Raw genomic sequence first — 27,707 nt, forward strand, 5'->3', positions numbered from 1 at the left:
ATCACAGTTAAATGGTGACTACTGTGAGCTGAAATTATAATCTTCTGTCAGGAAACATGAAACGGACAATGACAATAAAGTACAATAATAATAATAAAAGTACAGAAAAAGAAGAGAAAAAATATAAAATATGTGAAATCATGAAGGAACAGAGAAAATAATGATTTATGAATAAACAACTTCCCCATTATAATCATCGCATTAACAATAAAAGCTATTTTAGAGTCTCTACATTTAAAATATTTTATCATATCTTTAAAATATATTATAACATCTTTAAAATTATATTATAACATCTTTGACAGAAAGTTTAACATCATCATAGAAATGAAAACTAAAATCTGACCAAAATTTGACAACAAACTTACAACTGAAACCAGATGAGTCAGTCAACACAGACTGTATATAATTATATATACATAATTATTATATTATTATATTATTAATCAGCCTGGACGGAGACGTTCGCTTTAAGAGCGCTGCGTAATGACGTCACGTCCGTGTTCAGCGGGTGCACGTCACCCCGCCCTCAGCTTTGATTGTTGTCCGGTCAGCTGGAGAAACACGACCCGGTTCTTACCTCCCGACACCTGGACCACCTGCCGGGGCAGCGGAGGGACGCAGCGGGGCAGAGAGCAGGCGGGTCCGGGTTGAAGCGGGTCCGGACCTCCGGGAGAGACACACGGAGGGAGAGTGTGCTTCTGTTCACGGTGAGAAACTTCTCCTCCCTTCCAGGACACACCTGGTCCCCTGAGGAGTCCAGGTGTGTCCAACCCGGACCCCGCGTGCAGACCGGTGTTCCGGTTGAGCGAGTGACCGGGTCTGTGGTTGTAGTTCGGTCAGCTGATGAAAACAGGAAGATACAAGCTCGAGCTGTAAGAGTGTGTTTAGGAGCAGGTTGAACTTCCTGTGTGTGTGAACAGGTGAGACGCCACTGTGATTGCGTCACTAACAACTGGTGACCAGTTACCGGGTCAGTCGGGGGGGATGGAGGTCTGATCTAAGGGGGCATGGAGGTCTGATCTAAGGGGGCATGGGGGTCCGATCTAAGGAGGTATGGAGGTCTGATGTAAGGGGGTATGGAGGTCTGATGTAAGGGGGTATGGAGGTCTGATCTAAGGGGGCATGGAGGTCTGATCTAACGGGGTATGGAGGTCTGATCTAAGGGGGTATGGAGGTCTGATCTAAGAGGGCATGGAGGTCTGATCTAAGGGGGCATGGGGGTCCGATCTAAGGAGGTATGGAGGTCTGATGTAAGGGGGTATGGACGTCTGATATAAGGGGGCATGGGGGTCCGATCTAAGGAGGTATGGAGGTCTGATCTAAGGGGGTATGGACGTCTGATCTAAGGGGGTATGGAGGTCTGATCTAAGGGGGTATGGAGGTCTGATGTAAGGGGGTATGGAGGTCTGATGTAAGGGGGTATGGAGGTCTGATCTAAGGGGGTATGGAGGTCTGATCTAAGGGGGTATGGACGTCTGATCTAAGGGGGTATGGAGGTCTGATCTAAGGGGGTATGGAGGTCTGATCTAAGGGGGCATGGGGGTCTGATGGAGGTCGCATCCAACAGGAAGGTGCTGCAGACGTGCTGGGAGACGGAGAGGACGTATCTGTCCTCGTGAGCGTCTCTCTCTGTAGTGTTTGTTTCATGTCAAACATACCTGTCCGATTGGTCTTTAGAGTGTTTGAGGAAACGTGTCACGTGACTGTGAGTCGCGTTTTGAACGTTGTTTGTTCTTACAAAGGATGTTAAAACCGGAACAAAACAAGTTGCTAAACCTGAGCAGGGAGTAAAGAAAGATAATAGACATGATGAGAGGCAGAGCGGAGGAGGTGAGGCGTGTTAACAGGGTGTGACTCTGAAGAACAGGTGAGGAAGACTACTGCTGGAAAAGAGGCCAGGGTTGAAAGAGATGGAGAACAGAGATACAGTGGTTGCAAGGGAGAGATTTCAGGAGTTCCCTTAATGTTAGTGTGAGAACCTGCAGGTGCTAATAACATGCTAATAACATGCTAATAACATGCTAATAACACGTTCTGGGGGCGAGACAGAACAGACGCTAATGATCAGGTAATAGAAGAGCTGCTAGATCTAAATAATTTAGTATGTTTAAATTAGAGGTTAATTAAGGAAAAGAATCTGTGCTTGATTTTACATTTGTATCAAACAGCATAACATCAGTGTGTGATCAGACAGTTTGCCAAGAAGTAACCACAGGAAGTGATCAGTCTGATGCCTTATTGATCATAGAGAACACACAGGAGGGAAATGGATCTCTGAGAAAGTTCTGGAAGACAGTGATAGAAATGATGGAATGAACATAAAAACACTTGACAGAAAAGTAAAGCAACAGACATAATATCTGTATTAGAATCTGAAAGTAAAGACAGTACAAAGAGGGAAGTAGCACCTTGGTGGGATGATGAGTGTAAGGACGCAGTCAGAAATAGAAATAAGGTGTTTAAACTAGTCAGAAGAACTCAAAACTTTCAACACTTGATTCAGTACAAGCAGGCAGCAGTGAGGAAGGCAGTGAGACACACTGGATCTGAGATACAATCAGACGCATGATTCAGGTAGGAGAGGTAGGGGAGGGGACGGGAGGGGGCGGAGTTATCCCGTTCTGACCAATGGAAATAAGACCGCAGAGTTAACGGAAAACACTCTTGTCGTGGTGCAAAGCTCCAATAATTTACCTGAAGAAAGAAGAAGAGTCGGAGAGAAAACAACATCTGAAAACATAGAAGCTTCATGTAGAAAAGATAATACTGATGGTTCCTTCCAGCAGTTAGAATTAATAAAGGCACTAGATAATAAAGAAAGGCTGCACCTCCAATAAGGAAACCTGTAAAAGATGCGATGTGAACATGGTAACCATCACACCTGCTAAAGATCTGCAGTTAATTCTCTCAATGAATGTTTGTCTGCTTGTTGTGATCAACCAGTAGCCTGATGCACATACAGAAAGATAATCAGACAGAGAAGACAAAAAAACAGCAAATATTCACATTTGAGAAACTGGAACCAGCAAATATTTGCTTAAAAAAAGGCTAAAATGATAATTCAATGATCATAATAGCTGCAGATTAATTTTCAGTCGATCGACTAATCAATTAATGCTGATGTCAGCATTCAGCTGAAATCCTCACAGAGCCGCTAACATGACTGCAGACTTACAGTCTTGTTGTAAAGCAGTTTTCAGCGTCTCCTCCCTGAACAAACAGTATGACGGCGTCACAGTGGAGCGTCTGATTGGCTGCCTCAGACTCTGGCCTGGATGAATAAAGCTTTTATGATCACTTAGTGTTGAAGGAGCTTCATGTTCAGGTCAGTCATCAGGAGAATAAGACGTGTTGACACGTCGATGTGTCTCCTCACTGTCACAATGAGCTGCAACGATGTTAGAAGTGACCTCAGTTCAGTTACATCACATGAATAAATTAAATTAATATGAAAGCACTTTGCAGAATTTATGTTGGGAACTTGATTTTTTAAGAATTCCCTGAGTAATCAACACTTTTGTTTTCTTTTGTAAAAATGGCTAAAATGCAAATGATATTCTCAAAGAAAAACACATTTCACATTTCTTATAAATCACATTTATAACAAACAGTCACAACTCTTATAGATGTTCTAATGATTACAAATCAAACGTTAAAACACATCTGCAATGTTCAGTTTATCTCTGTCCTTTCCTATCGAGTGTAAAGCAGTGAGTCTTCAGGTGACGTATGTTTATTAGACTTGAAGCAAAGAGGGATTTTCTGTTCTTGAACTACTGTTATGAAGATGTTTCAACAGCCTGAAGACGTAAAACTACCCAATATGTCACAAGATGAAAATATCAAAGATAAGAGCATTTCTGAAAAAATAAACACATTTCTCACACTGGATATATTTTCCTCATCTGCCCTCACTTGTTTATCGTCTTGTGACCCCCCCAGACCGACCCTGCACCCCCTGCAGGACCCGACACTCAATAACTCACAACTCTTTTTAGTGCCAAAGTTCCTCTTTTTGTTACTATACTTCCTCCGCTGCTCAACAGGGAAACACTGTCCAAGGACACACAAAGAGGGAATTTGATGCTAACAATGTGTTGTATTTTAAAAGCTTGTTATATTATCCATTGTGTCAAATCTTCATCTGAAAAGTAACTAAAGCTGTCAAATAAATACTCAAGTAAAGAACAAGTACCTCAAAACTGTACTTGAGTAAATGTACTGAGTTACTTTGCACCACTGTTTGGATGTTTTGTGTTTGATTCTTCACGTTCTCCTCTCCGTCTCTGCAGCGCTGCTGTCGGCCATGTTCAGATAGAGGCCGGCTCCGCAGCGTCCACCATGCTGAAGCGTCTGGACAAGATCCGGTTTCGGGGCCAGAGACGGGACGAGTTCCTGGATCTGGTCGATTCGCCCAACACGTCCGACACAGAATGCAGCGAAGACGCCGTGATGAAACCTCGCAGCTCCATCAGAGAGCCGGAGGAGCTGAGGGAGGCGGAGGGCGAGCTGCAGAGTGACGCTCAGGTACACAAACACACCTGAGCACAGAGTTTAAAGACAAATATCTGTGTTTTATCCTGAACCCTAAAAGATTACGTTTAAAAACATTTAATATGACAAAATGTATTGTTTTAGGCCTGAACACTGTGATGCAGGATTATCAATGTTAGTGTTTGTTTTGGGTTAAAGTGCAGGTTTGAAGGACTCAGAGAATCAGTTCATTTTGTAAGCTTATCATGTTTTTCTAATAAAATCTTGATTTGAAAATTACTATAGCTGAATGTAGTGGAGTAGAAAATACCTCAGAATTGTACTTTAGTAAATGTACTTGGTTACTTTCCACCAGTGCTGCTGGAACTGTTCCATCTTCTTCTGATTCATGTCTACTGATTTATATCGTCTCTGAAACATTTCACTTTACTTATGCACTTGTGTAGTTTAATTCTGTATACACAGACAAAGAGACAATTTAGTTTGATTAATTGTTTAATAATTTTTAGTGTTATTGGGTCATCTTGTGCATATGAAAAAATTAGATTGGATTCCTCAGTGTTTCTTATTTCCAAAATGTTCGTAGGTTAGACGTCATCTAAATTCCTAAAGAAAATACTGCATGTAAAATATCCCGACTTAGTATTTCTAATATTTGTCATCTTATGACAGAACGGGTTGCTCCAGGATGATGCAAAAACTATCTGAGCATCACATAAAATAAGCCACTATTTTGTGATTTTTACGTAGGTTATAAGAATCACGGTTCTGTACATGTTTTATGAATTAGACGTAGAATTTCTTATTTCTTATTTTTAATTATCTTATTCTTATTCTGTTTTTACAAACAGATTCAGGATGAAAAATAAGACGATATTTGTGAATCATGATGTACTGTTGTGTTGGGTGACTCTATGTAGGTGATGCTGTCCAAGTGAATGAGATTTATAATGAGTCTGTGAATAGAGGAGGACCCAGTACTGAACCCTGTGGCACCCCACACAGAATAAAACCCCTGTTCACTGTCACACCTCATAATCAACCAGCTCATATTTATCAAAGGTTTTATTTCAGTTTAGTGTCTTGTACCTGATTTTACTTCACTGTTGTTGTGTCATCTCCTCTGTGGTGTCTGGTTATATCATGTTTCTGTCTGTGTGTTTGTCTCTCAGGCTGGTCCAGGATCATTTTCTGCAGCTCTGCAGGACGAACCGAGGACAGATCTGAACGAGGTCAAAGCTCACCTAGAGATCGCCTTGTTAGAGAAACACTTCTTACGTGAGTATTCTGTGTGGGCTGACTTTATTTTATAAAACTTAAAATAAATCATCTGAACCTAAAAGGCCTTTTGTACTGTACGAGATAAAGTTGACATTCATGAGAGAAATGTGATCAAATCTTTGGTCGTCAATCCAAAACAGTGTCCCGGATCTCAGTGTGACTGCTGCTACGACCACGACTACAAACCAACCAATCAGAACACAGCATGAAATGAAACAGAACCAGTGGTGGAAGAAGTATTCAGATCCTAAAAAGATCTTAAAAGTACCAGTAAAACAATGTAAAAATACTCCATTACAAGTAAAAGTCCTGCACCCAAACTTACAAAAGTAAAAGTATTTTTAGCAAAATATACATAAAGTATCAAAAGTAAAAGTACTTATTATGCAAAATGGTCCAATTTAGAGTGTTATATTTATCATACATATATATATATAATTTGAATATTAATACTGATTCATTGATGTGTACATTAAGGCAGCATTTTAATGTTGGAAAGGTTGAGCTCATTTTAACACCTTATACTGTTGGATAGTCTTATTATTATAGAATAATGCATATTACAAACTACAAACAACTAAACAAGCTGATCACATATTTTACACATAAGATATTGATCTGAAAAGTAACTAAAGCTGTGAAATAAATGTAGTGGAGTGGAAGTATAAAGTAGCATCACATGGAAATACTCAAGTGAAGTATAAGTACTTACGTGCAGAACTTGAGTAAATGTACTTAATTACTTTCTACCACTGCAGAATACACTGGCCAGCGAGACATTTTGTGAATGCAGTTCTTTGAATAAAGTTCTCACTCGTTCACTTTAATACGTCCATGAGACAAAAACAAAACGACGGAGATGAAACGAGAAAGAAGTTTTTGTGACTTTGCTGCATTTTCAGACCAGCAGAGCTGCAGATGGATGACACGTCTCTGCTTTCATTTACGATTGATTACAATCTGACAGCCTCAAACTGAGTCTGACACAGATCGTTACAGGCGTCTCGAACGATGTTGCCTGTTATTGTCACACAGTCTGAAGGACGAGTTCAGTTTTTCACGTGTGTCTTAAACCAACAGTCAGTCTTCAAATGAACATTAAAGCTGTTTATCTTGCTGTAATCATTCCTCCTGTTCATACTGACCATTAGAAGATCCCTTCATAATGACCTTACAATGGAAGTGATGGGTGAGAATCATTTCAACCAGATTCGCAGCTCTGTTTGATGGCTGCGTCAGCATCCCTCTATCTAAACACGGTTGAAAGCTCTGGAAAAAGATTTTGCTGGACGACTGTTCTCAAAGTCAGTAATGAACTTTCACGTTCTAAAATGTAACATAGTAAGTGTCCCTTTAATCTGTGCAGGAAGTGTTTGTGTTAATTGTGTGTTACATAAAGCATCTGTGTACTTTATGTAACACACACAGAGCTATTAATAACCCTGCTGACCTCACTGACACACAGAGCCGTGAAGAAGGAACTTTGTCAGCAGTGGAAAATAGCTAAGTACATTAACTTAAGTACTGTGCTTAAGTACAATTTAGAGGTACTTGTACTTAACTTGAATATTTCCATGTGATGCTACTTTCTACATTTCAGAGGGAAATATTGTACTTTCTACTCCACTACATTTATTTGACAGCTTTAGTTACTTTTCAGATGAAGATTTGACACAATGGATAATATAACAAGCTTTTAAAATACAACACATTGTTAAAGATGAAACCAGTGGTTTCCAACCTTTTTGTCTTTTGACGTCTTACAAAAAGCAGTGTGTAGTCGGGGTCACATTTCACATGTCTATGAGTTGTTAACAGCTCCACCAAATAGTGATTTTTCCCTCTAAACTTCTCACATGCTTTCATTTCAATAAATGTTCAAATGATCCAATATTTCAGCAAAAATCAAAGATTAGAGAAAAAGTCCAAAAACTGAAAACAGATTTGTGTATCAGAACTTTGTTTTTTCTTCTTTCCTCTCCCATTAATCATCTCACCACCCCTCAGATTAATCTGCTGACCCTTTGGAGGGGCCCCACCCCTAGGTTGGGAACCACTGGACTAAACTAGCTAACTGTATATAAAGTAGTGTAAACTAGCTCCACCTCCAGCAGCTACAACAGTAACATGCTGCTCTAACACTGATGCTTCACTATTAATAATCTAATGATGTCATATATAATAATATATCAGTCAGAGGGACCAAACCACTACTTTTACTGCAATACTTTAACTACATCAAGCTCATAATACTTATGTACTTTTACTGCAATACTTTAACTACATCAAGCTCATAATACTTATGTACTTTTACTGCAATACTTTAACTACATCAAGCTCATAATACTTATGTACTTTTACTGCAGTAAAAGATCTAGAGAACTTTTTCCACACTGAACTTTTGTTTCCTTCAGTAAAAGTTATAATAAAAAGTAATAACAAGTTATAATAGTATTCTCACTGTTAGACAGCAGCAGAACTGTCTAAATAAAGTAATGTAAATAATAAATAATGTAAATAATGTGCAAATAACACTGAGGAACACTGTTCCCATCCCACCATCCCTGAGATCATCAGTCTTCAGGGATTCTCTGCAGTGTGTCAGTCAGTGTTGATGTCCAGAGTTTAAAGTTGGCACATCTTTCTTTTTCCAGAACAAATGAACGAGTTTCTTTGCACAAAGGAGACAACAGGACAGCAGGAGATGCTGTGCACTCTGTAGGTTTTTAGATGCATCCAGTGTAACCAAAAGTGGATCTGGTTTTACTTGGGCTTTAAAAATCTTTAAAAAGAAAAGACAAGCCCAGAACTCTTGTAATTGAGAGGATAAGATGTATCTGTGAAGTAAAGGGAAGATTTTATGTAGCTTTACCTTCGAGTAGTGCAGTATAAACCTTTAAATTGTGTCTGGTATTCATGGAACATATTCCAGCTGCACTACATCTGTGCTCTTTGAATGTTTGGATGGAAATCAGATAAGAAACGTTACCTGACGAATTCCAGAGGCAGGTACGTACAGGTGAGCTGTACTTCACAACTCTATAACAAGATCAGGTTTAAAATCAATCTGCACAGTAACCCAAACAAAAAAAACAAAAGTGTGTAAAAAGTGAAGGTCTGAATACTCAGGATGTGCAGAGAGTTCAGTATTTGTATTTGTATTCAAATAAAACTGGAAATAGGAGTAACGATCCTGGGTTTGTTCTCTAATTTTAGGATATTAAAGTGTTAAAATAAGAATCCCACTGCGGGTCTTGAACCCTGATCTCTCAGACCACAGACGACCGCACTGACCGCTCAGCCAAAGCTCAGCTCTGTCAGACACGTCTGTAAAAACACAGAGACGGAGACAGAGATGTAACCTCGCTACGGCACGACTCCCGACCTGCACGCTGTTATTAGACGGGTTTTTTCTAATTTTTAAAATATTTGTACAAAATAAATATATATGAATTATACATATAAGACCTAAAATTATTGTAAAATAAATGATAATAACATCAAACTTCATCCAAAGTTTGTATATAATGTACTGTATATATATATACCTTTCTGCTGTATCCTACAAAAATGAGCTGCATTCAACCCCCCCACCAGTGACGGCTGGTGACTCAAATAATAATAATATAAAACAATAATAATATAAATAATAATAATAAAACAATTTGCTTTTAAAAACAGAAACCCCTGAGTGGTGTAAAGGCTGCTCTTTAAAGACATTTAACATATACATGTTGTTTCTGAACATAGAAGAGCTCATTTTAGTCATGGACTGGTTCAGATGGACTGGTTCAGATGGACTGGTTCAGATGTGTCATTTTACCAACAAAGTGAAATTCAAATTTATAGTTTTGTTCTATTGTGACAACAGAAGATATCACATGACTTACACGTGTTTCCTGTGTATTTTCTTAGTATACAGAAATATATAAAGTAGCACAAAGCTTATAATGTGATACAGGAACAGACTTAGACTGAACACTAATATAAAGGACAAACTGCAGTACAGGAAGTTAGATGCTGAGACTAAAGAGACAAACTGTATCAGGATCAAATGTTTTTGTCCTTCAGACTGTTTAACGCTCAGAAGGCGTCGTCCACAGGGAACCAATCACAGTGAAGATGTTTAAGGACTGACAGCAGCAGATGGTTTAAAACATAAAGGATGTTTTACAGTTGTAGGACGAGATGCTCCTGTTATCTCCAGATGAGTTCAGCTCGTGGAGGAAGTTTTGTCTTTGATGGCACCTTTTTACAACAATCTCAGTATTTTCTTGAAATGATAGTTTGTTGCTCCTCACTGTCGTCCTCATGCTCTGTGCCGGTTGTAGTTTTAAAACTTGGATGATCATTTTCCGTCGCTCAGCAGTGTTCAGTCTCCTCTCAGAGAGACACCGACTCTGATCATGTGATCTGTTTCAGAGGAGGAGCTGAGGAAACTGCGAGAGGAGTCCAACGATTCGCTGAAACAGGAGCTGGAGAGGGAGCGCTGCAGATGCACCGACCTCGAACAGAAGATCAACGAAGTCCTGAAGACCAGGTGGTTATAAATAAACAAAACAAACTTTATTCATTTAACGAGTCTGTTAGAGACAGACGCCATCATGTTTCTGTCTGCTGGTCACTTCACAGAGTTGAAGATTCACCGTCTCAGACACCTAAAGCTCCGCCCCCTCCTGCACCTGCAGTCAGCAGCACAGGTGAGCTGCACAAACAGTTGTTTGGTCCATAAAATGTCCTCCTGGTGTATCCTCAAATGTCCACAACTCAAAGATCTTCAGTTTACTGTCATTGAGACGAAAGAAACCAGAAAATATTCACATTTAAGAAGCTGAATCAGAGAATTTGGACAGAATTCTGTTTTTCTACAATTTAATTTTGTTTCTGAGCTTTTTGAATTATTTGGTTTATCCCAAACATGTTTCCTTTCCTCCCTCCCAGATAGGTTTGGGTCTCTCATACAGGACAACGTTTGGTACAAATCTCAGTGTATAAACTTGGATAACTGTGTCAAAATGTTAATGACTCTTTTTCTTTTCTTCTGCTCAGACAAACAGAAGGAAACTCTGTCCAACAGCTTCCTGAAATGGCTTTACGATCGCTTTGGCGTTTACATCGAAGACTTCCGCTTCCAGCCGGAGGAGACGACGGTGGAGACGGAGGAGCCGCTCAGCGCCAAGAGGTGAGGAGGAAGGTCCAGAAACTCCAGAAACAGTACCGAGACTTTGATTTATGAGTCATCTGTTGGAAATGAAGCAGATAGACACTTTTAACAGCAGTGGAAGAAGTATTGAGAGAAATAGCAATACCACCACATACAAGTACTTTATTACAAGTAAAAGTAAACATATAAAAGTATTTGTTGCAGAATGAACTTCAAGTATTGAAAGTAAAAGTAATCATTATGCAAAATGTCCCAACTCAGTGTTTTATTTATTATAAGTGCTGTATACAGATGCACCACTCAATCAAAGACATTAATCAACATAAAAAGTTTAAATGAATGTCAAGATAAAAACAGATCAGTACAGAGTGATCTAAAATGATTACAGACCACATCCTCTGTTTCACATGTAAAATATTCCTCTGAAAAGTAACTAAAGATGTCAAATAACTGTAGTGGAGTAGAAGTATAAAGTAGCATCACATGGAAATACTCAAGTAAAGTACCTCAAAATTATACTGTAGTACAGTACTTAGTTACTTTCCACTGCTGGTTTTTACTGAATAACTTTATTTATGTGGTTGCAGGTTAACAGGTTGCACATCATTCTGATTATGTTTTACTTGTGGGATAAAAAATATATATTTATAACAATATTAATGAAAAATCATAACGACTGTACAGTTGCACCGTTGACACAATAACTTAAAGTAACTGAATACTGAATGTTTTTTCATTGTATTAGATCTGTTTTTGTCTTAAATCTAAATAATTCTCTGGTTTCTGATGGACAGGTTGACTGAAAACATGAGACGGCTCAGTGAGTATTATTATTATTATTATTATTATTATTATTATTATTATTATTATTATTATTAGATCAACACAGCACATCATGTTCACAGCTTTCATACATCAGATACACAAACAACACAAACACAGCATCATGTAAAATATCACTGTGAGCATTAAGACTACACTGGAACCAAGCAGCCCAACCAAAAGCTGTGTCCACATACTTTTGGCCATGTAGGATACTGATGGATAACACTTCTCATGCATTATTAGATTCTCACTTGTGATTGGTCAGTTGGTCAGTTGTTGTTGTTGTTGTTGTTGTTGTTGTTTCCAGAACGAGGATTCAAACCTGTGACCAACTTCATGAGGAACCTCTCTGCCTTATCCAGATGGTACTCCGTCTACACGTCGGCCATCGCCTTCTTTGTGAGTCCACACACACACACACACACACACACACACACACACACACAAACACACACACACACACACACACATACACACACACACACACACACACACACACATTCGTTTTCTGATTCTTACTTTCATAAAAATAAAACGCTCTGTGTGTGTGTGTGTGTGCGCGTGTGTGTGTGTGTGTGTGTGTGTGTGAGAGTGTGTGTGTGTGTGTGTGTGTGTGTGTGTGTGTGTGTGTGTGTTCTCCACAGATCTACATGTACGCGGCGTGGCACGGATGGACCATCCCCATGTTCCTGTTCTTCGCCATCCTCCGCCTGTCTTTGAATTACCTCATCGCCAGGTCAGCCCAAGCCCCGCCCAATCCCATGAGATTAGACAAAATTTTAAAGTATGAAGTTAAAAAGGAGAAAAAAGTAATCATTATAAGTAGATTTGGGGTGAAACAGGTAACCTCCTCCATAAAATAATAATAATAATAATTATAAAAAGGAAGAAGCTGAGTTCTCCAGATTTTTATACTAAATGTGGTGCAAATCTCACATTAGGCGACACTATAACACAATTAAGCACTGAGCTCACAAATATATTTTTAATTAAAGTATCAAAAGAAATCAGACAGTTTCACATTTTCCAAAATAAAGGGTTCATATTCTGCTTTCAGTGGTTTTCTGTTATTTATGTCCTGTTCTGATGTTAAACAAGGTCAAAGATCCGAAACTTGAGGTGAACGTTTGTAGAAATGCTGCCTGCAAGTCAAAAGTCGGGGCTTCAACCTGCCGTAACGCTTCGTTTGTGACGGTTGTTTCTACCTCGCTGACGAGCTGACGGCGACTCGTTGCTCATGCTCATAAATAGTTTTCTGCTCTGTGGCCTTGGTTGCCAAGGTTGTTGCTAAAGTGGTTGCTAAGGTGGTTGCTAAGGTGTTTCCATGTGTTGTTCAGCTCCAACATGTATGGATGGATTTGAGAAGTTGACATTTGGAGTAAAGAAGGAGAAAAAGAAGTGAAATCCTGCTACTATAGTTTGTTTACGTAGCCTCCAGAGCCGGAGGAAGCTTCCTGAAGCTGACCAATCAGAACAGAGTGGGCTCATCAGGAGGCGGGGCCTTAAAGAGACAGGAGCTAAAACGGCCTGTTTCAGACAGAGGCTGAACTGAGGGGCTGCATAAAGGACCAGTAGAAGATAAATAAGGAGTTTTTATTCCAGTAGAGCCCCAGAATATAAATATAGAAATGTGAAGAATATAAAGATATAAATATAAATATAAAATATAATTAAAGCTGCAAGCAGCGATGATTGGGCCCTCGCACCCCAGCGCACGAAGGGCCTCTGTCACGGGCATGTAGATGTTTTCAGACAGTGTCGTCATGGCAACACCTTTCGACAAAAAGTCACTAACTTCAGACTATAGAAGCTCCAAGGTCTTGAGACTATTCTCATTAAATTTGAGGTGGATCCCATCACCGTGCTTCCCACAGGGCGTCAAAGTGTAAAACATGTAACTTCCTGTTGCCAGCAGGTGGCGCTATGACTCAGATCCAGTATTGACACATGGATGTGTTCAGGGCGGGACTCTTTCCAAGCACAAAAGGTTTGGGATCATGTATGCCGGAGTTATTGCAGTTTCAATTTTCATGGCGAAGGATCGAAATTCACTGCCTGGCCACGCCCCCTTGGCAATGTCGAAAACTCACCGTTTTGATAACTTTTCATCTCCCAGGTCTGTAGATGATACTGACTGAATTTGAAGTCGCTGAGATCAAATCTCTAGGAGGAGTTCGTTAAAGTATGCAGGCTGGAAATGACTAAATCGGCGTCAAAATCGCAACTTTGATCCAAAATGGCCGACTTCCTGTTGGACTTAGGGTATGCGTCCAAGAGACTTTTTGGTGCGTCTGGTCATCATACATAAGCATACCAAATTTCGTTCTTCTACGACAATCTGTATCGAGGGGCTCAATTTTCTTGATTTTCTAGGGGGAGCTGTCGATCCAAATATCTTCCATTACAGGCTCAGAAAGGCCAGTAGACGGCAGTAGATGGCAGTAGACGGCAGGAATTAATCCAGAGTTATAAACACTCAGTTTCCTGAGTGGATGTGCTTGTTTTTAGATATATTTGATATGTGATAACAGACAGAACATGTCCCAGCCTGAGTGCATGTTAAGCCCAGTATACCTGCCTGCAAGTCTATCTGTGAAGCTATTTAAAGGGGAAAGCTGTAGTTTACTGGGTTAAATGGAGTGAAGTACTTCAGTCAGGGGAAGGAAACGCACTGATTATACATGTGACTCAGTTACACAGAAACGCTTCTTGTTTCAGGTATTTTCATAATATAGTTTTTATTGTTTTCTTGTTTCAATACTGACACACATGAAGCCTTCTGATGATTCTGTGTTTTAGAGCATCGTCAGTCATTTTAAAGAACACAGATGTTTAGTGAATGTGAAATGATCTCATATGTACCCGTATGTTCCCATGATGCATTGCTCTCAGAGGCTGGAGGATCCAGTGGAGCATCGTACCTGAAGTCTCGGAGCCCGAGGTGAGAAATCTCACAGCTGGAGGCGTAAAACCTTTGAACATGACAATAATTAGAGCTGCTACGATTAACTGATTAGTTTCCAACTGTTTTGATGATCGATTTATCGGTTTGAGTCATTTTTTTTAGCAGAAAAAGTCCAAATTCTCTGATTGCAGCTTCTTAAATGTGAATATTTTCTGCTTTCTTTAGTCTCTGTGACAGTAAACTGAAGATCTTTGAGTTGTGGACAAAACAAGACATTTGATGACGTCGTCTTTGAGAAACACTGATCAACATTTTTATCTGTTTTCTGACATTTTATGAACAAAACAACTAATTGATTAATTGAGAAAATGGTCGTTAGTCGCAGCCTTAAAGAGAATCCAGATCAAACTGACCCGACATCCTGAACGAGTTGCAACATAACATGTTATAAATGTGACGTTTAATGATGGTTTTGACAGATGCGATTGATGAATGATTGATTTACTTTACCTTTATAATCAGGTGTTCTGTTGATTGACAGGTGTCAGTATGTGACATCACAGCTCTGCCTCCTCTATCCTCCAGGAGCCTCCTAAAGAAGACCTGACGGTGTCGGAGAAGTTCCAGCTGGTTCTGGACGTCGCTCAGAAAGCTCAGGTGAGACGTGACGAGCAGTCAGAAGCTCTACATCGCCGCCGCCGCCGCCAACGCCTCCGGACAGGTTTCACAACAACTCAACTGATTTTGCTTTTTGTTTCGTCCTCACAGAATCTTTTTGGGAGGATGGCCAACATCCTGGAGAAAATAAAGAAGTGAGTTTGTCTGCACACATTTCAGACAGAAGTGATGGTCCCAGATCTGCTTAACACAGCGTGTGTGTGTGTGTGTGTGTGTGTGTGTGTGTGTGTGTGTGTATGTGTGTGTGTGTGTGTGTGTGTGTGTGTGTGTTTGCAGTCTGTTCATATGGGTTCAGCCTGAGTTGACTCAGAAGCTGTACGTTGGTCTGTGGTTGGCCTTCATCTCTTCCTGCCTGCTGCCGTACAAACTGCTGGGATTCATCATAGGTAAATAATTTATTATTAACACATATATTTACTGTATATTTATATATATATATATATATATATATATATATATATATATATATATATATATATACACAAACTGGAACAAACATCAGCTTTAACTACATACTGAACTTTCCCTCAATAATCTGTTTTTGGCTCCATACAGAACAAACAAGGTTTCCAGATTTGTTCTATGTGACTTTATAAGGTCTGTTGGTTTGTTCCTTTAAATACTTTCTCATTTATAGTTCTTATCTAATTACACCTGAATGTGTGATTTCAGACACACTTTTCATATTAACCCATCTATTGATATTGTGACACATCAATAAGTTGAAATTTTTGAAATATTTTCAATATTATCCAATAAAATATGATATAAAATACAAAATGAAAAGTTGATCATAAATACATTATTTAAACTCTAATATATGAACTGTTTCATCTCTACGGACTCTTTCCTCTTGTAAATGATGGTTCTGTGTGTTTTATTCCAGTTACACTATCAACAATAACAGATCAATTATTAAATCATCCAACTGATAGATTTTCTTTCCTTTGAAGTCACCACTCTATAACAAACAGATACAGAAACTTGAAACCTGCTGGATTAAAGGACGGGTTCCCAGTGTTTCCAGTGTGTTAAACCAGCAGTCAGGTTTCCATAGTAACAGTAATGTCATCATTCAGTGTTTCCCTGTTGAGCTGCAGGTGGAAGTATAGTAACAAAAAGAGGAACTTTGGTACTAAAAAGACTGTAACGTCGAAAGATATCTACTGGATTTGACTCATTTGAAGCTTCATATTAGCTTCAGATAAACTTTAAATAAGCTTCATTAAGGGATTTTTGACATATTATCAACTTATGAAGTAGTTGTAGATAATGATCCTCCATCATCTGACAGCCTGAAGAGTTCAGCTTACATTCAGTCAGTCACTGATCAGCATCTTCTTCCTCCTCCTCTTCCTCCTCCTCTTCCTCCTCCTCCCCCTTCACAGGTGTGTATGCAGGTATTAAGTTCTTCATCATCGACTTCATCTTTAAGAGTTGTCCCAAGCTGAGGCAGCGCTTCGACACTCCGTACATCATCTGGACCAGTTTACCCACCGACCTGCAGCTGAAGGAACGCAGCAGCAGCACGCTGAGCAGACGGGTCGGTTCCAGCTCCTAGAACGTATAGAACATATAGAACATATAGAACATATAGAACATATGGAACATATAGAACATATAGAACATATAGAACATACAGAACATATAGAACATATAGAACATATGGAACATATAGAACATATAGAACATACAGAACATATAGAACATATAGAACATATAGAACATACAAAACATATAGAACATATAGAACATATGGAACATATAGAACATACAGAACATACAGAACATATAGAACATATAGAACATACAAAACATATAGAACATATAGAACATATGGAACATATAGAACATACAGAACATATAGAACATATAGAACATATAGAACATACAAAACATATAGAACATATAGAACATATGGAGCATATAGAACATACAGAACATATGGAGCATATAGAACATACAGAACATATAGAACATACGGAACATATAGAACATACAGAACATATGGAACATATAGAACATATAGAACATACGAACATACAGAACATATAGAACATATGGAACATATGGAGCATATAGAACATATAGAACATACAGAACATATGGAGCATATAGAACATACAGAACATATGGAGCATATAGAACATACAGAACATATAGAACATACGGAACATATAGAACATACAGAACATATGGAACATATAGAACATATAGAACATACGAACATACAGAACATATAGAACATATGGAACATATGGAGCATATAGAACATACAGAACATATAGAACATACAGAACATATAGAACATATAGAACATACAGAACATATAGAACATACAGAACATATGGAACATATAGAACATATAGAACATACGAACATACAGAACATATAGAACATATGGAACATATGGAGCATATAGAACATACAGAACATATAGAACATACAGAACATATGGAGCATATAGAACATATGGAACATATAGAACATACAGAACATATAGAACATACGAACATACAGAACATATAGAACATATAGAACATATGGAGCATATAGAACATACAGAACATATGGAGCATATAGAACATACAGAACATATAGAACATACGGAACATATAGAACATACAGAACATATGGAACATATAGAACATATAGAACATACGAACATACAGAACATATAGAACATATGGAACATATGGAGCATATAGAACATACAGAACATATAGAACATACAGAACATATGGAGCATATAGAACATATGGAGCATATAGAACATACAGAACATATAGAACATATAGAACATATGGAACATACAGAACATATAGAACATACGAACATACAGAACATATAGAACATATAGAACATATAGAACATATGGAACATACAGAACATACAGAACATATAGAACATATAGAACATATGGAACATACAGAACATACAGAACATATAGAACATATAGAACATATAGAACATACAGAACATATAGAACATATAGAACATATAGAACATACAGAACATATAGAACATACAGAACATATAGAACATATAGAACATATGGAACATACAGAACATATAGAACATATGGAGCATATAGAACATACAGAACATATAGAACATACAGAACATATAGAACATATAGAACATATGGAACATACAGAACATATAGAACATACGAACATACAGAACATATAGAACATATAGAACATATAGAACATACAGAACATATAGAACATACAGAACATATAGAACATATAGAACATACAGAACATATAGAACATACAGAACATATAGAACATATAGAACATACAGAACATATAGAACATATAGAACATACAGAACATATAGAACATACAGAACATATAGAACATATGGAACATATGGAACATACAGAACATATAGAACATACGAACATACAGAACATATAGAACATATAGAACATATAGAACATACAGAACATATAGAACATACGAACATACAGAACATATAGAACATACAGAACATATAGAACATATAGAACATACAGAACATATAGAACATATAGAACATACAGAACATACAGAACATATAGAACATACAGAACATATAGAACATATAGAACATACAGAACATATAGAACATACAGAACATACAGAACATATAGAACATACAGAACATATAGAACATACAGAACATATAGAACATACGAACATACAGAACATATAGAACATACAGAACATACAGAACATACAGAACATATAGAACATATAGAACATACAGAACATATAGAACATATAGAACATACAGAACATATGGAACATATGGAACATACGAACATTGAACATACAAACATATAGAACATATAGAACATATAGAACATACAGAACATACAGAACATACAGAACATATAGAACATACGAACATACAGAACATATAGAACATACAGAACATACAGAACATACAGAACATATAGAACATACAGAACATATAGAACATACAGAACATATAGAACATATAGAACATACAGAACATATGGAACATATGGAACATACGAACATTGAACATACAGAACATATAGAACATATAGAACATATGGAACATACAGAACATATAGAACATACAGAACATACAGAACATATAGAACATATAGAACATATGGAACATACAGAACATATAGAACATATGGAGCATATAGAACATACAGAACATATAGAACATACAGAACATATAGAACATATGGAACATATGGAACATACAGAACATATAGAACATACGAACATACAGAACATATAGAACATATAGAACATATAGAACATACAGAACATATAGAACATACAGAACATACAGAACATATAGAACATATAGAACATACAGAACATATAGAACATACAGAACATATAGAACATATAGAACATATAGAACATACAGAACATATAGAACATACAGAACATATAGAACATACGGAACATACAGAACATATAGAACATATAGAACATATAGAACATACAGAACATATAGAACATACGAACATACAGAACATATAGAACATACAGAACATATAGAACATATAGAACATACAGAACATATAGAACATATAGAACATATAGAACATACAGAACATATAGAACATACAGAACATATAGAACATATAGAACATACAGAACATATAGAACATACAGAACATATAGAATATATAGAACATACAGAACATATGGAACATATGGAACATACGAACATTGAACATACAAACATATAGAACATATAGAACATATGGAACATATAGACAATGCAGAATATACGAACATAGAACATATGGAAAATATGGAAAATATAGAACATATAAAACATATAAAACATATGGAACATACGAACACAGAACATACAAACATATAGAACATCTGGAACATATAGACCATGTAGAGCATACGAATATATAGAACATATAGAACAAATAAAGTAGATTTTTTTGAAGTGTGATTATTTTGTCAGTTTAAAACTGGAAACACAATCTCAGATTATTTTCAGCCTCTAATCTTCTTATATTTCAGTAAATTTTCATCTGAGGTTCTCGACTTTTTTTTGCGTCCATCTGTTTGTTCAACAAGATTAATCCTTAATTAATCTCATCATCTACACCAGTGGAAGGCAAATAGTGGCCCGTGGGCCAAATCTGGCCCTCCAACAAAAATATTTGGCCCCGTAACAAAAGCTGAAGTTTTCCCTTTTATAGATTATTTCATCTGCATTATTCTTCATAAATCTACAGTAGATCATGTAAATAAATACGACCTGTTAACCTCTTATAAACTTATCAGAATGAACAGAACACAGATTCATAACATCATCATCTGCTGCAGTTTCCTTCAACCATAAATGAAGCTGATTGAGGAGAAACTGTCAAATACATTTCTAGTCTCATTTATCTTCATGTTTATGTCATTTTTTTGCCAAATCAATATCAACATAACTTCACTTAGTTACTAATGAAGTGATGCCATCTGCTCTCAGATGGAACCCAAAGGCTGTTCAATAAAACAGTTTTATTCTTGAATTAATCAAAAAATAAATAAATAAACAAATTAAACATATTAAAAACATATCTGGTTGTGTTTTCACTGTGCCTGTAAAACGTTGGACCCCGATAAATAAATAGTGCTGAAAAAAACTGGTTGAACTTTAACTGCTCGAATCTAAAGTTATTATAAATATGAAGAGAAATAAAAACTGCAGCTTCAAAATGTTAAATGTATGAAATGTTTTCAGTTTAAGATGAAGCAGAATTAACTGAAACTAAAGAGACGTCTGCTCGGACTTGTTGTCCTCTGCACACTAACATCAGCACCAGTGTGTTACTGGTTCTTACTGGTTCCATCAGCTGCTCTGTGGTCTGTCTGGTTTCAGTTGTTGTGTTTGTTGTGCTTTTCTCTCTCAGCCGTCTGAGTGTGAGCAGGTAGGAGGCTGCCGTGTGTTCAGTGTAGAGTCAGTAGTGAGTTCTGTAGTTAGAGACGTAGTAGCGGCGTCCATCAGCTTCCCTCTAGCGCCGCCGTCAGGACGTCACGTCCTAAACAGAATTTTCAGAGTTTTCCCCAAATTTTCAGGTTTGTTTTTACCAGAGTTATGTAGTTTGGTGTCGTGTGTCTGTTTCTAAATTTTTGCTTAACTGAACTTTTTGGTTTTTATCTCTCGTTTCTGGGAGTTTCTACTGTTTTTAAAACTTAATTCTCAATCAGGACTTTACTCACATTAGTTGCTCTGAACAAATGACAGTAAACTGTCCTTTCAGGCAGCAGCGGCAGAGGAAATGTTTCTGTGTCGCCCTGAACACTGAGAAACTGCATTTTATACTCAAAGTTCATTTACATAGAGTGTAAAAAATCTTTTACTGGCTAAAAATAACAAATTTCATTCTTTGAGTGGTGGAAGAAATATTCAGATCCTCAAAGTACCAACAGAGCAAAGTAAAAATACTCGGCATAAATAATCCTACTATAGTAAAAGTACATAAGTATTATGAGCTTGATGTAGTTAAAGTATTGCAGTAAAAGTACATAAGTATTATGAGCTTGATGTAGTTAAAGTATTGCAGTAAAAGTACATAAGTATTATGAGCTTGATGTAGTTAAAGTATTGCAGTAAAAGTACATAAGTATTATGAGCTTGATGTAGTTAAAGTATTGCAGTAAAAGTACATAAGTATTATGAGCTTGATGTAGTTAAAGTATTGCAGTAAAAGTAGTGGTTTGGTCCCTCTGATTGATATATTTAAGTAATATTACATGAAGGTGTAATGGAACCTGGTGCAAGCGTCTCGTTCCTGACTGCATCACTGTCATACCAACGATGACGGTAAAGCACACTCTCTTGTGTAATATTCCTTAATTGTGTCAAATCTTCATCTGAAAAGTAACTAAAGCTGTCAAATAAATGTAGTGGAGTAGAAAGTACAATATTTCCCTCTGAAATGTAGAAAGTAGCATCACATGGAAATACTCAAGTAAGTACCTTTTAAGGTACTTACTTGAGTAAATGTACTGAGATACTTTTCAGCACAGACACTCTTTTTACTTGCCCCCCCCCCCCCCCTCCGTCTGGTCCAGGTTGCTGCTGCGGGGGGCCGAGGCAGCGTCAGTGCTGCAGCTCCTCTGGGAGTGAGCCGGGACGACGAGGGAGGACGATACTACAGCACCAAGAGAGGAGCCTTCCACGAGGTGTTCAACCTGCCGGAGAGTGAGCGGCCCCTGCCAGGTATACACCTCAGTGGTCAAGTACTGTACTGTCTACTGTAAATGTTCAAATGATCCAATATTTCAGCAAAAATCAAAGATTAGAGAAAAAGTCCAAAAACTGAAAACAGATTTGTGTATCAGAACTTTGTTTTTTCTTCTTTCCTCTCCCATTAATCATCTCACCACCCCTCAGATTTATCTGCTGACCCTTTGGAGGGCCCCGACCCCTAGGTTGGGAACCACTGGACTAAACTAGCTAACTGTATATAAAGTAGTGTAAACTAGCTCCACCTCCAGCAGCTACAACAGTAACATGCTGCTCTAACACTGATGCTTCACTATTAATAATCTAATGATGTCATATATAATTAAAGCTGCAAGCAGCGTTGAACGGGCCCTCGCGCCTCCGTGCACGTCGGGCTGCGGTGCAGTCGCAGGGCTTCTGTCACGGGCATGTAGATGTCTTCGTAGATGTTTTCAGACAGTGTAAGAAGGAGATAAACATCACTTCTTTTGTCCACTGTTTTGCCTGCTGCTGGGGCTGCTTTGCTGAAATTTCGTAGGGGGCGCTAATCAGCCAGTTAGCATCACTGATAGAATATTGTAATATAGACGTCTTCAGGCCGGGAGAAGTTTGGTGCAGACTGGAGCATTTACAATAAAGTTATAGCAACTTCCTCTGTCATGGCGAAACATCAAATCTCAACTGTGTGAGGATGAGAGTTTTCTGCAGGGTGAGACATGTCTGTCTCGCTCACACCTGTGTCATCAAAATCATGCAAGTTTTGGACCCATTCACTTGAATTTCAATTAGTAAATGAAAACTCTTGATGAGTTTGTGTGTAAAACAAATTAATTTCCTAATTTTCATCAAGTCTATTTTTAGAAAAGTAAAGACTTTTAACCCACATGACCTGGTGAAAGTATTTGTACATTGCTGTATTGGTACTTTTACTGCAGTAAAGGATCAGAGTACTTCCTCCACCGCTGGCCCTGGCTGTGGTTGCCATGGTGACAGCGCTCTGCAGCAGGTAAACTGTTGTCTGACCAGGTGTGTGTTGCTGTTTCAGTGTGTGAGAACGGTTGGCGCTGCTGCCTCATCAACAGAGACAGGAAGACGCCAACAGACTACATCCGCAACGGAGTCCTCTACGTCACCGAGAAGTGAGTCTTCCACTTCCTGTTCCAAAGATCAACTTTGTTTTTCTCTGCAGGTCTGACTGAAGGTCACAAAGTTGTGTCTTAATATTTAAAGATGTTGTGGTTTAGGTCATGCTGTGTTCTTGAGCGGAGGCTCATTTTAGGGGCGGTTTGATTGCTTGTGTACGTGAAAGATGTCCGGATGCACGATTAGATGTGTGGTATCGTCTGAGCGGCACAAACTGAGACAAAGACGCATCTGTGTGAGTTGAAAATGTGTCAACTGAAGAGAAAAATCTGCGCTCACCCCCGAAACTTTATTAATCTGCTTCATAAACACACAGAGACAATTTATTCTTCATTCTAGTGTGAACAGGACTGAACAGAGATCAACGTCATGTGACACAGTTCTGATGTCTAGTTCTCACGTTAAAGTTTCACATTCTGTTTTTAGTATTAGTCTCATTTCTGTTGTAGTAATAGTTTCTGTTTTCATGGTTAGAACATGATCAGTGTGAGCTCGGCAGTAAATCTACATGTTTGACTGCTGGCGTCCGGCGGCAGCGTGCCTCCTGACATCCTGCTGCGTCTGGTCTTTTAACTGCTTCTCTTCTGTCTCCTCAGTTACTTGTGTTTCGAGAGCTCCAGCTCCAGGTCTGGATCCTCCAAGAGGAACAAAGTCATCAAACTGCTCGACATCACCGACATCCAGAAGGTGCAAAGAGTCTCTGCTGCCTGCTTTCTGTGTTTATATATATTCCATCTGACTTGATCTGTAATCGCTGTTATTGATCATTGATTCATCCTTCAGGTTAATCAGTGTTTGGTTTACGTTTGCTCTCGTTTCACTGTCACGTTTTCAAGTTCAACATTATTCATCATTTGAATGAAATGCTGAAGATGAGGCTCAGGATAATACCACAAAAATAACTGTACACAGTAAAAATAAGATAAACAATAAAGATATACAGTAAAAACTACTGCAGATAACGACTTTACAGTAGATTGAAGAGCCAATGTATAAATAAATAAATTTATATTCATGAATAAAATACATCTCAGTTTCCTTTTACGCATCTGTGACTGAAAAGCAGCAGGAGAAGAAAATCTTACATTACGGGACTCAAAACACTGATAAACATTAGAAACAGACGGTTTGTTATTTCCAGTTACTGAACAAACATCACTTACAAGACATGAGAAAAAAAAAGATCCAAAGCCAGACACAAAAATTTACTTTCAGTTAAGAAAAACTGTTGTTTGTCAGCTTCATATCGTCTAATTATTCTTTCTCTTCACATTTTATTGAACTGAAAAATATTTGAACAACCTTCGGCGCATAATGAGGCTTAACATTAAATTTCCTTTTATGGTTCTCGTCCTCGGAGCTAAAAACAAACAACTGGTGTAAGTTTTCTGTCTGTTTTTTTGTTCTTTACATAAGTAATAATGTCTCAACCAGATCTTTAAGTGTCATCAGTTCTGACTTAATAAACAGTCTGTTGGTGTGTCCCCATGAATCCACCTGATATATAAGTCTTACTGCTCTTTTCTGTAATATAAACAGTGACTTTATGTTGCTCATGTACGCGTTGATCCACATCTCCAGTCATTTAACACTTTCTTTGCTTTTTACCAGAAATATTCTTGGGCACCTTTGTTTTTACATATGTTGTATGAGATTTCCATGTCAGTTTGTCCATTATCACACCCAAACATCAAATACTAGTTTAAATTAGATTAATTAGATTAAAAGAAAGCAGCAGTACAAACAGTGTTTCTTTTATTATTTTTATTTACTTGTGACTAATGCCGATTCATGCAAATAAAGAGTTTAAGTGTGTCTTCTTCTCTGTCCCTAACAGTACAAAGTGTTGTCGGTGCTGCCTGGTTCTGGGATGGGTATCTCCATAGCAACACCATCCACCCTGAAGGTAAGAGCTCAGTGGGAGGGGCTCTGATGTTCACCTGGAGTAAAGTTTAGAAGTGGGAGGAGATATTTTAATTCTTCTCTCAGACTGTTATGTGACTGTCAGTGGTTGAATCATCAGAAGAAAAAGATGAACAACTGTGTTAGAAAATATCTGGTTCTTTAGTAAAAAGTCGACGCTACAAGACTGTGGACATGAAAATGTTGGGGTAGAAGTTAATTATGACTCCCAAGGTGCATTTCAGCAAGAAACAGCCAATCAGAGAGCTTAAAATTCAGTTCAGTAACTGTGGTGACATGTTTTGCTTCAGCAGCGAAGCGTTTTGAATTCTTTACACTCTGATTCGCACCCATGAGTTCTTCTCCATAGCGACAGCAGCTAGGACTCATGGGTATTGTAGTATTCTCAGCCATACACCAAAATCACAGACAAAAATCTGATTTGTCAGAAACGAAGTGTAAATAATGTAAACTGGCGTCAGAATATAAACCAGTAGGATCGTTACGTCATCCAGGAGAGTCTGAAATGGGATATTCCCATTTCAAACACTTCTTCAAACTTTATCCTCAATATTCCTTATGGTTTATATCATATAGGTTTATGTTGTGGTTTATGCTTTGTGTGTCATTTTGTTGGACCACCAAAAATACTACAATACCCATGAGCCTCAGCTGGTGTTGCTGCCAGTTATTGACACAAATCAGAGCGTTAGGAATTCAAAACGCTTCTTACTTCTTCGCTTACTGAAAAACTGGAAAAAGTGATTTTATACATTTTGTACAAGAGTTTGCTTTATTTACTACTAAATTATTTTCTTAAAATGTGTACAAAAATAATAATCTTGAACATTTTGAAGACAAACTTCTTTAAGCCTGGATCAGTTGGTCCTGTGGTGATGTCATTCAGCTGTTCTCAGGTCAGTTTCCTGTTTCAGACTTTTTCTAGAAAAGAGCGTCAGTGTCCTGAAACAAGACAGTCAGGAAAACAACATTTAAACAAGTTGATACGTGAAATAATCTCAACCTTTTGGCTTTTAAGTTTTAGTTTTAAAAATGACCCAGAAATTAAAAGTGAACTGATTTAATCTGCAGACTGTAAAATCACGTTAGCTCGCCGTTAGCAGCGTACGTGATGATTGGATGTTTCTTGCCAAAATGCACCTTGGGAGTCGTATTTAACGTCATTAACTCTGCTAGAACACTGTCCGCCATTTGGCCCTGTTTCCCTTTCTTGTGGTTTGGTTGTAACCAGGAAGACGTTTATAAGAACAAGGAGTCTCCGAATGTCCTTCAGAAATCCGCCTGAACCTTTTCATGATAAAACACTGTAGGACTGCGTGCTGTCGTCTAGTTGAAACGTGTTAACTCTGATGTTTAGTGAAACACCCGGGCGGAGAGTCAGATCTTCCTCTGTTCTGTTGCAGCCGATGGTGTTTGGAGCGATGATGCACAGAGACGAGGCCTTCGACGCCATCTTCACTCAATACATGAAGATTGTTGCCATGGCTACAGCCACCAACCCAGAAACATAATAACACTGAACTCTTTATCACCAGTGACAAACAGCTGCTGACTGATCGGGGTGATCTCATCAGTCATCAAACGAAACAATTCAAGGATATTAAATCAGTGATTGAATCAGCTGATCCACAACCAATCACAAGTTTTACAGAAAGCTCCAACAAACTTTGTGTCATGTCTGAAACCAGGTTCTCACTAAGCCAACTAAATTGGTAAACACGTCTTTTTCTCTCTGTTTCGGCCTCCGTCCAGACTAAAACGTTTTTCTCCCCGAAAACAGAGTTTTGTAAAACTGTCGTCATATCACTGACAACACAGATGGTGGCAGTAGCGCAGCGTTTCATTGGAGAAGGAAGAAGAAGAAGAAATACAACAAAACACGGCGTGTTTCTCTTCGAAAACAGCGCTTTGGAATATAGCTAATGTCTAATTTTTAGTCTACATTAAAGGACGGTTCACCATCTCTCAAGTGTGTGTTAAACCAGCAGTCAGGTTTCCATAGTAACAGTAATGTAATCATTCCTCCTGTTCATACTGGATATTAAAAGATCCTTCAAATGTGTT

The 27,707-nt window shown here is 38.0% G+C and overlaps 1 protein-coding gene across 1 annotated transcript; it reads left to right on the top strand.

Moving 5' to 3' along the window:
- The first annotated feature begins 508 nt into the window (after positions 1-508).
- On the top strand, positions 509-27,680 carry LOC121896782 (GRAM domain-containing protein 4-like). The gene is made up of 19 exons (XM_042410800.1): positions 509-710; positions 4,296-4,530; positions 5,670-5,775; positions 10,201-10,318; positions 10,411-10,478; positions 10,828-10,960; positions 11,737-11,762; positions 12,075-12,166; positions 12,412-12,503; positions 14,660-14,708; positions 15,258-15,329; positions 15,441-15,484; positions 15,627-15,736; positions 16,739-16,893; positions 22,424-22,571; positions 23,623-23,716; positions 24,317-24,407; positions 25,558-25,626; positions 27,047-27,680. The coding sequence occupies exons 2-19, from the start codon at positions 4,345-4,347 to the stop codon at positions 27,152-27,154; spliced, it is 1,761 nt and encodes a 586-aa protein (XP_042266734.1). The 5' UTR covers positions 509-710; positions 4,296-4,344; the 3' UTR covers positions 27,155-27,680.
- Positions 27,681-27,707: the final 27 nt, after the last annotated feature.

Source organism: Thunnus maccoyii, chromosome 5 (assembly GCF_910596095.1).
Source record: "Thunnus maccoyii chromosome 5, fThuMac1.1, whole genome shotgun sequence".
NCBI classification, from domain to species: Eukaryota; Metazoa; Chordata; class Actinopteri; order Scombriformes; family Scombridae; genus Thunnus; species Thunnus maccoyii.

Coding starts and splice junctions, on each gene's coding strand:
- LOC121896782 (XM_042410800.1), top strand. CDS start 4,345: ATGCTGAAGCGTCTGGACAAGATCCGGTTTCGGGGCCAGAGACGGGAC. Junction 12,167..12,411: donor CGTCGGCCATCGCCTTCTTT/GTGAGTCCACAC, acceptor TGTTCTCCACAG/ATCTACATGTACGCGGCGTG. Junction 15,737..16,738: donor ACTGCTGGGATTCATCATAG/GTAAATAATTTA, acceptor CCCCCTTCACAG/GTGTGTATGCAGGTATTAAG.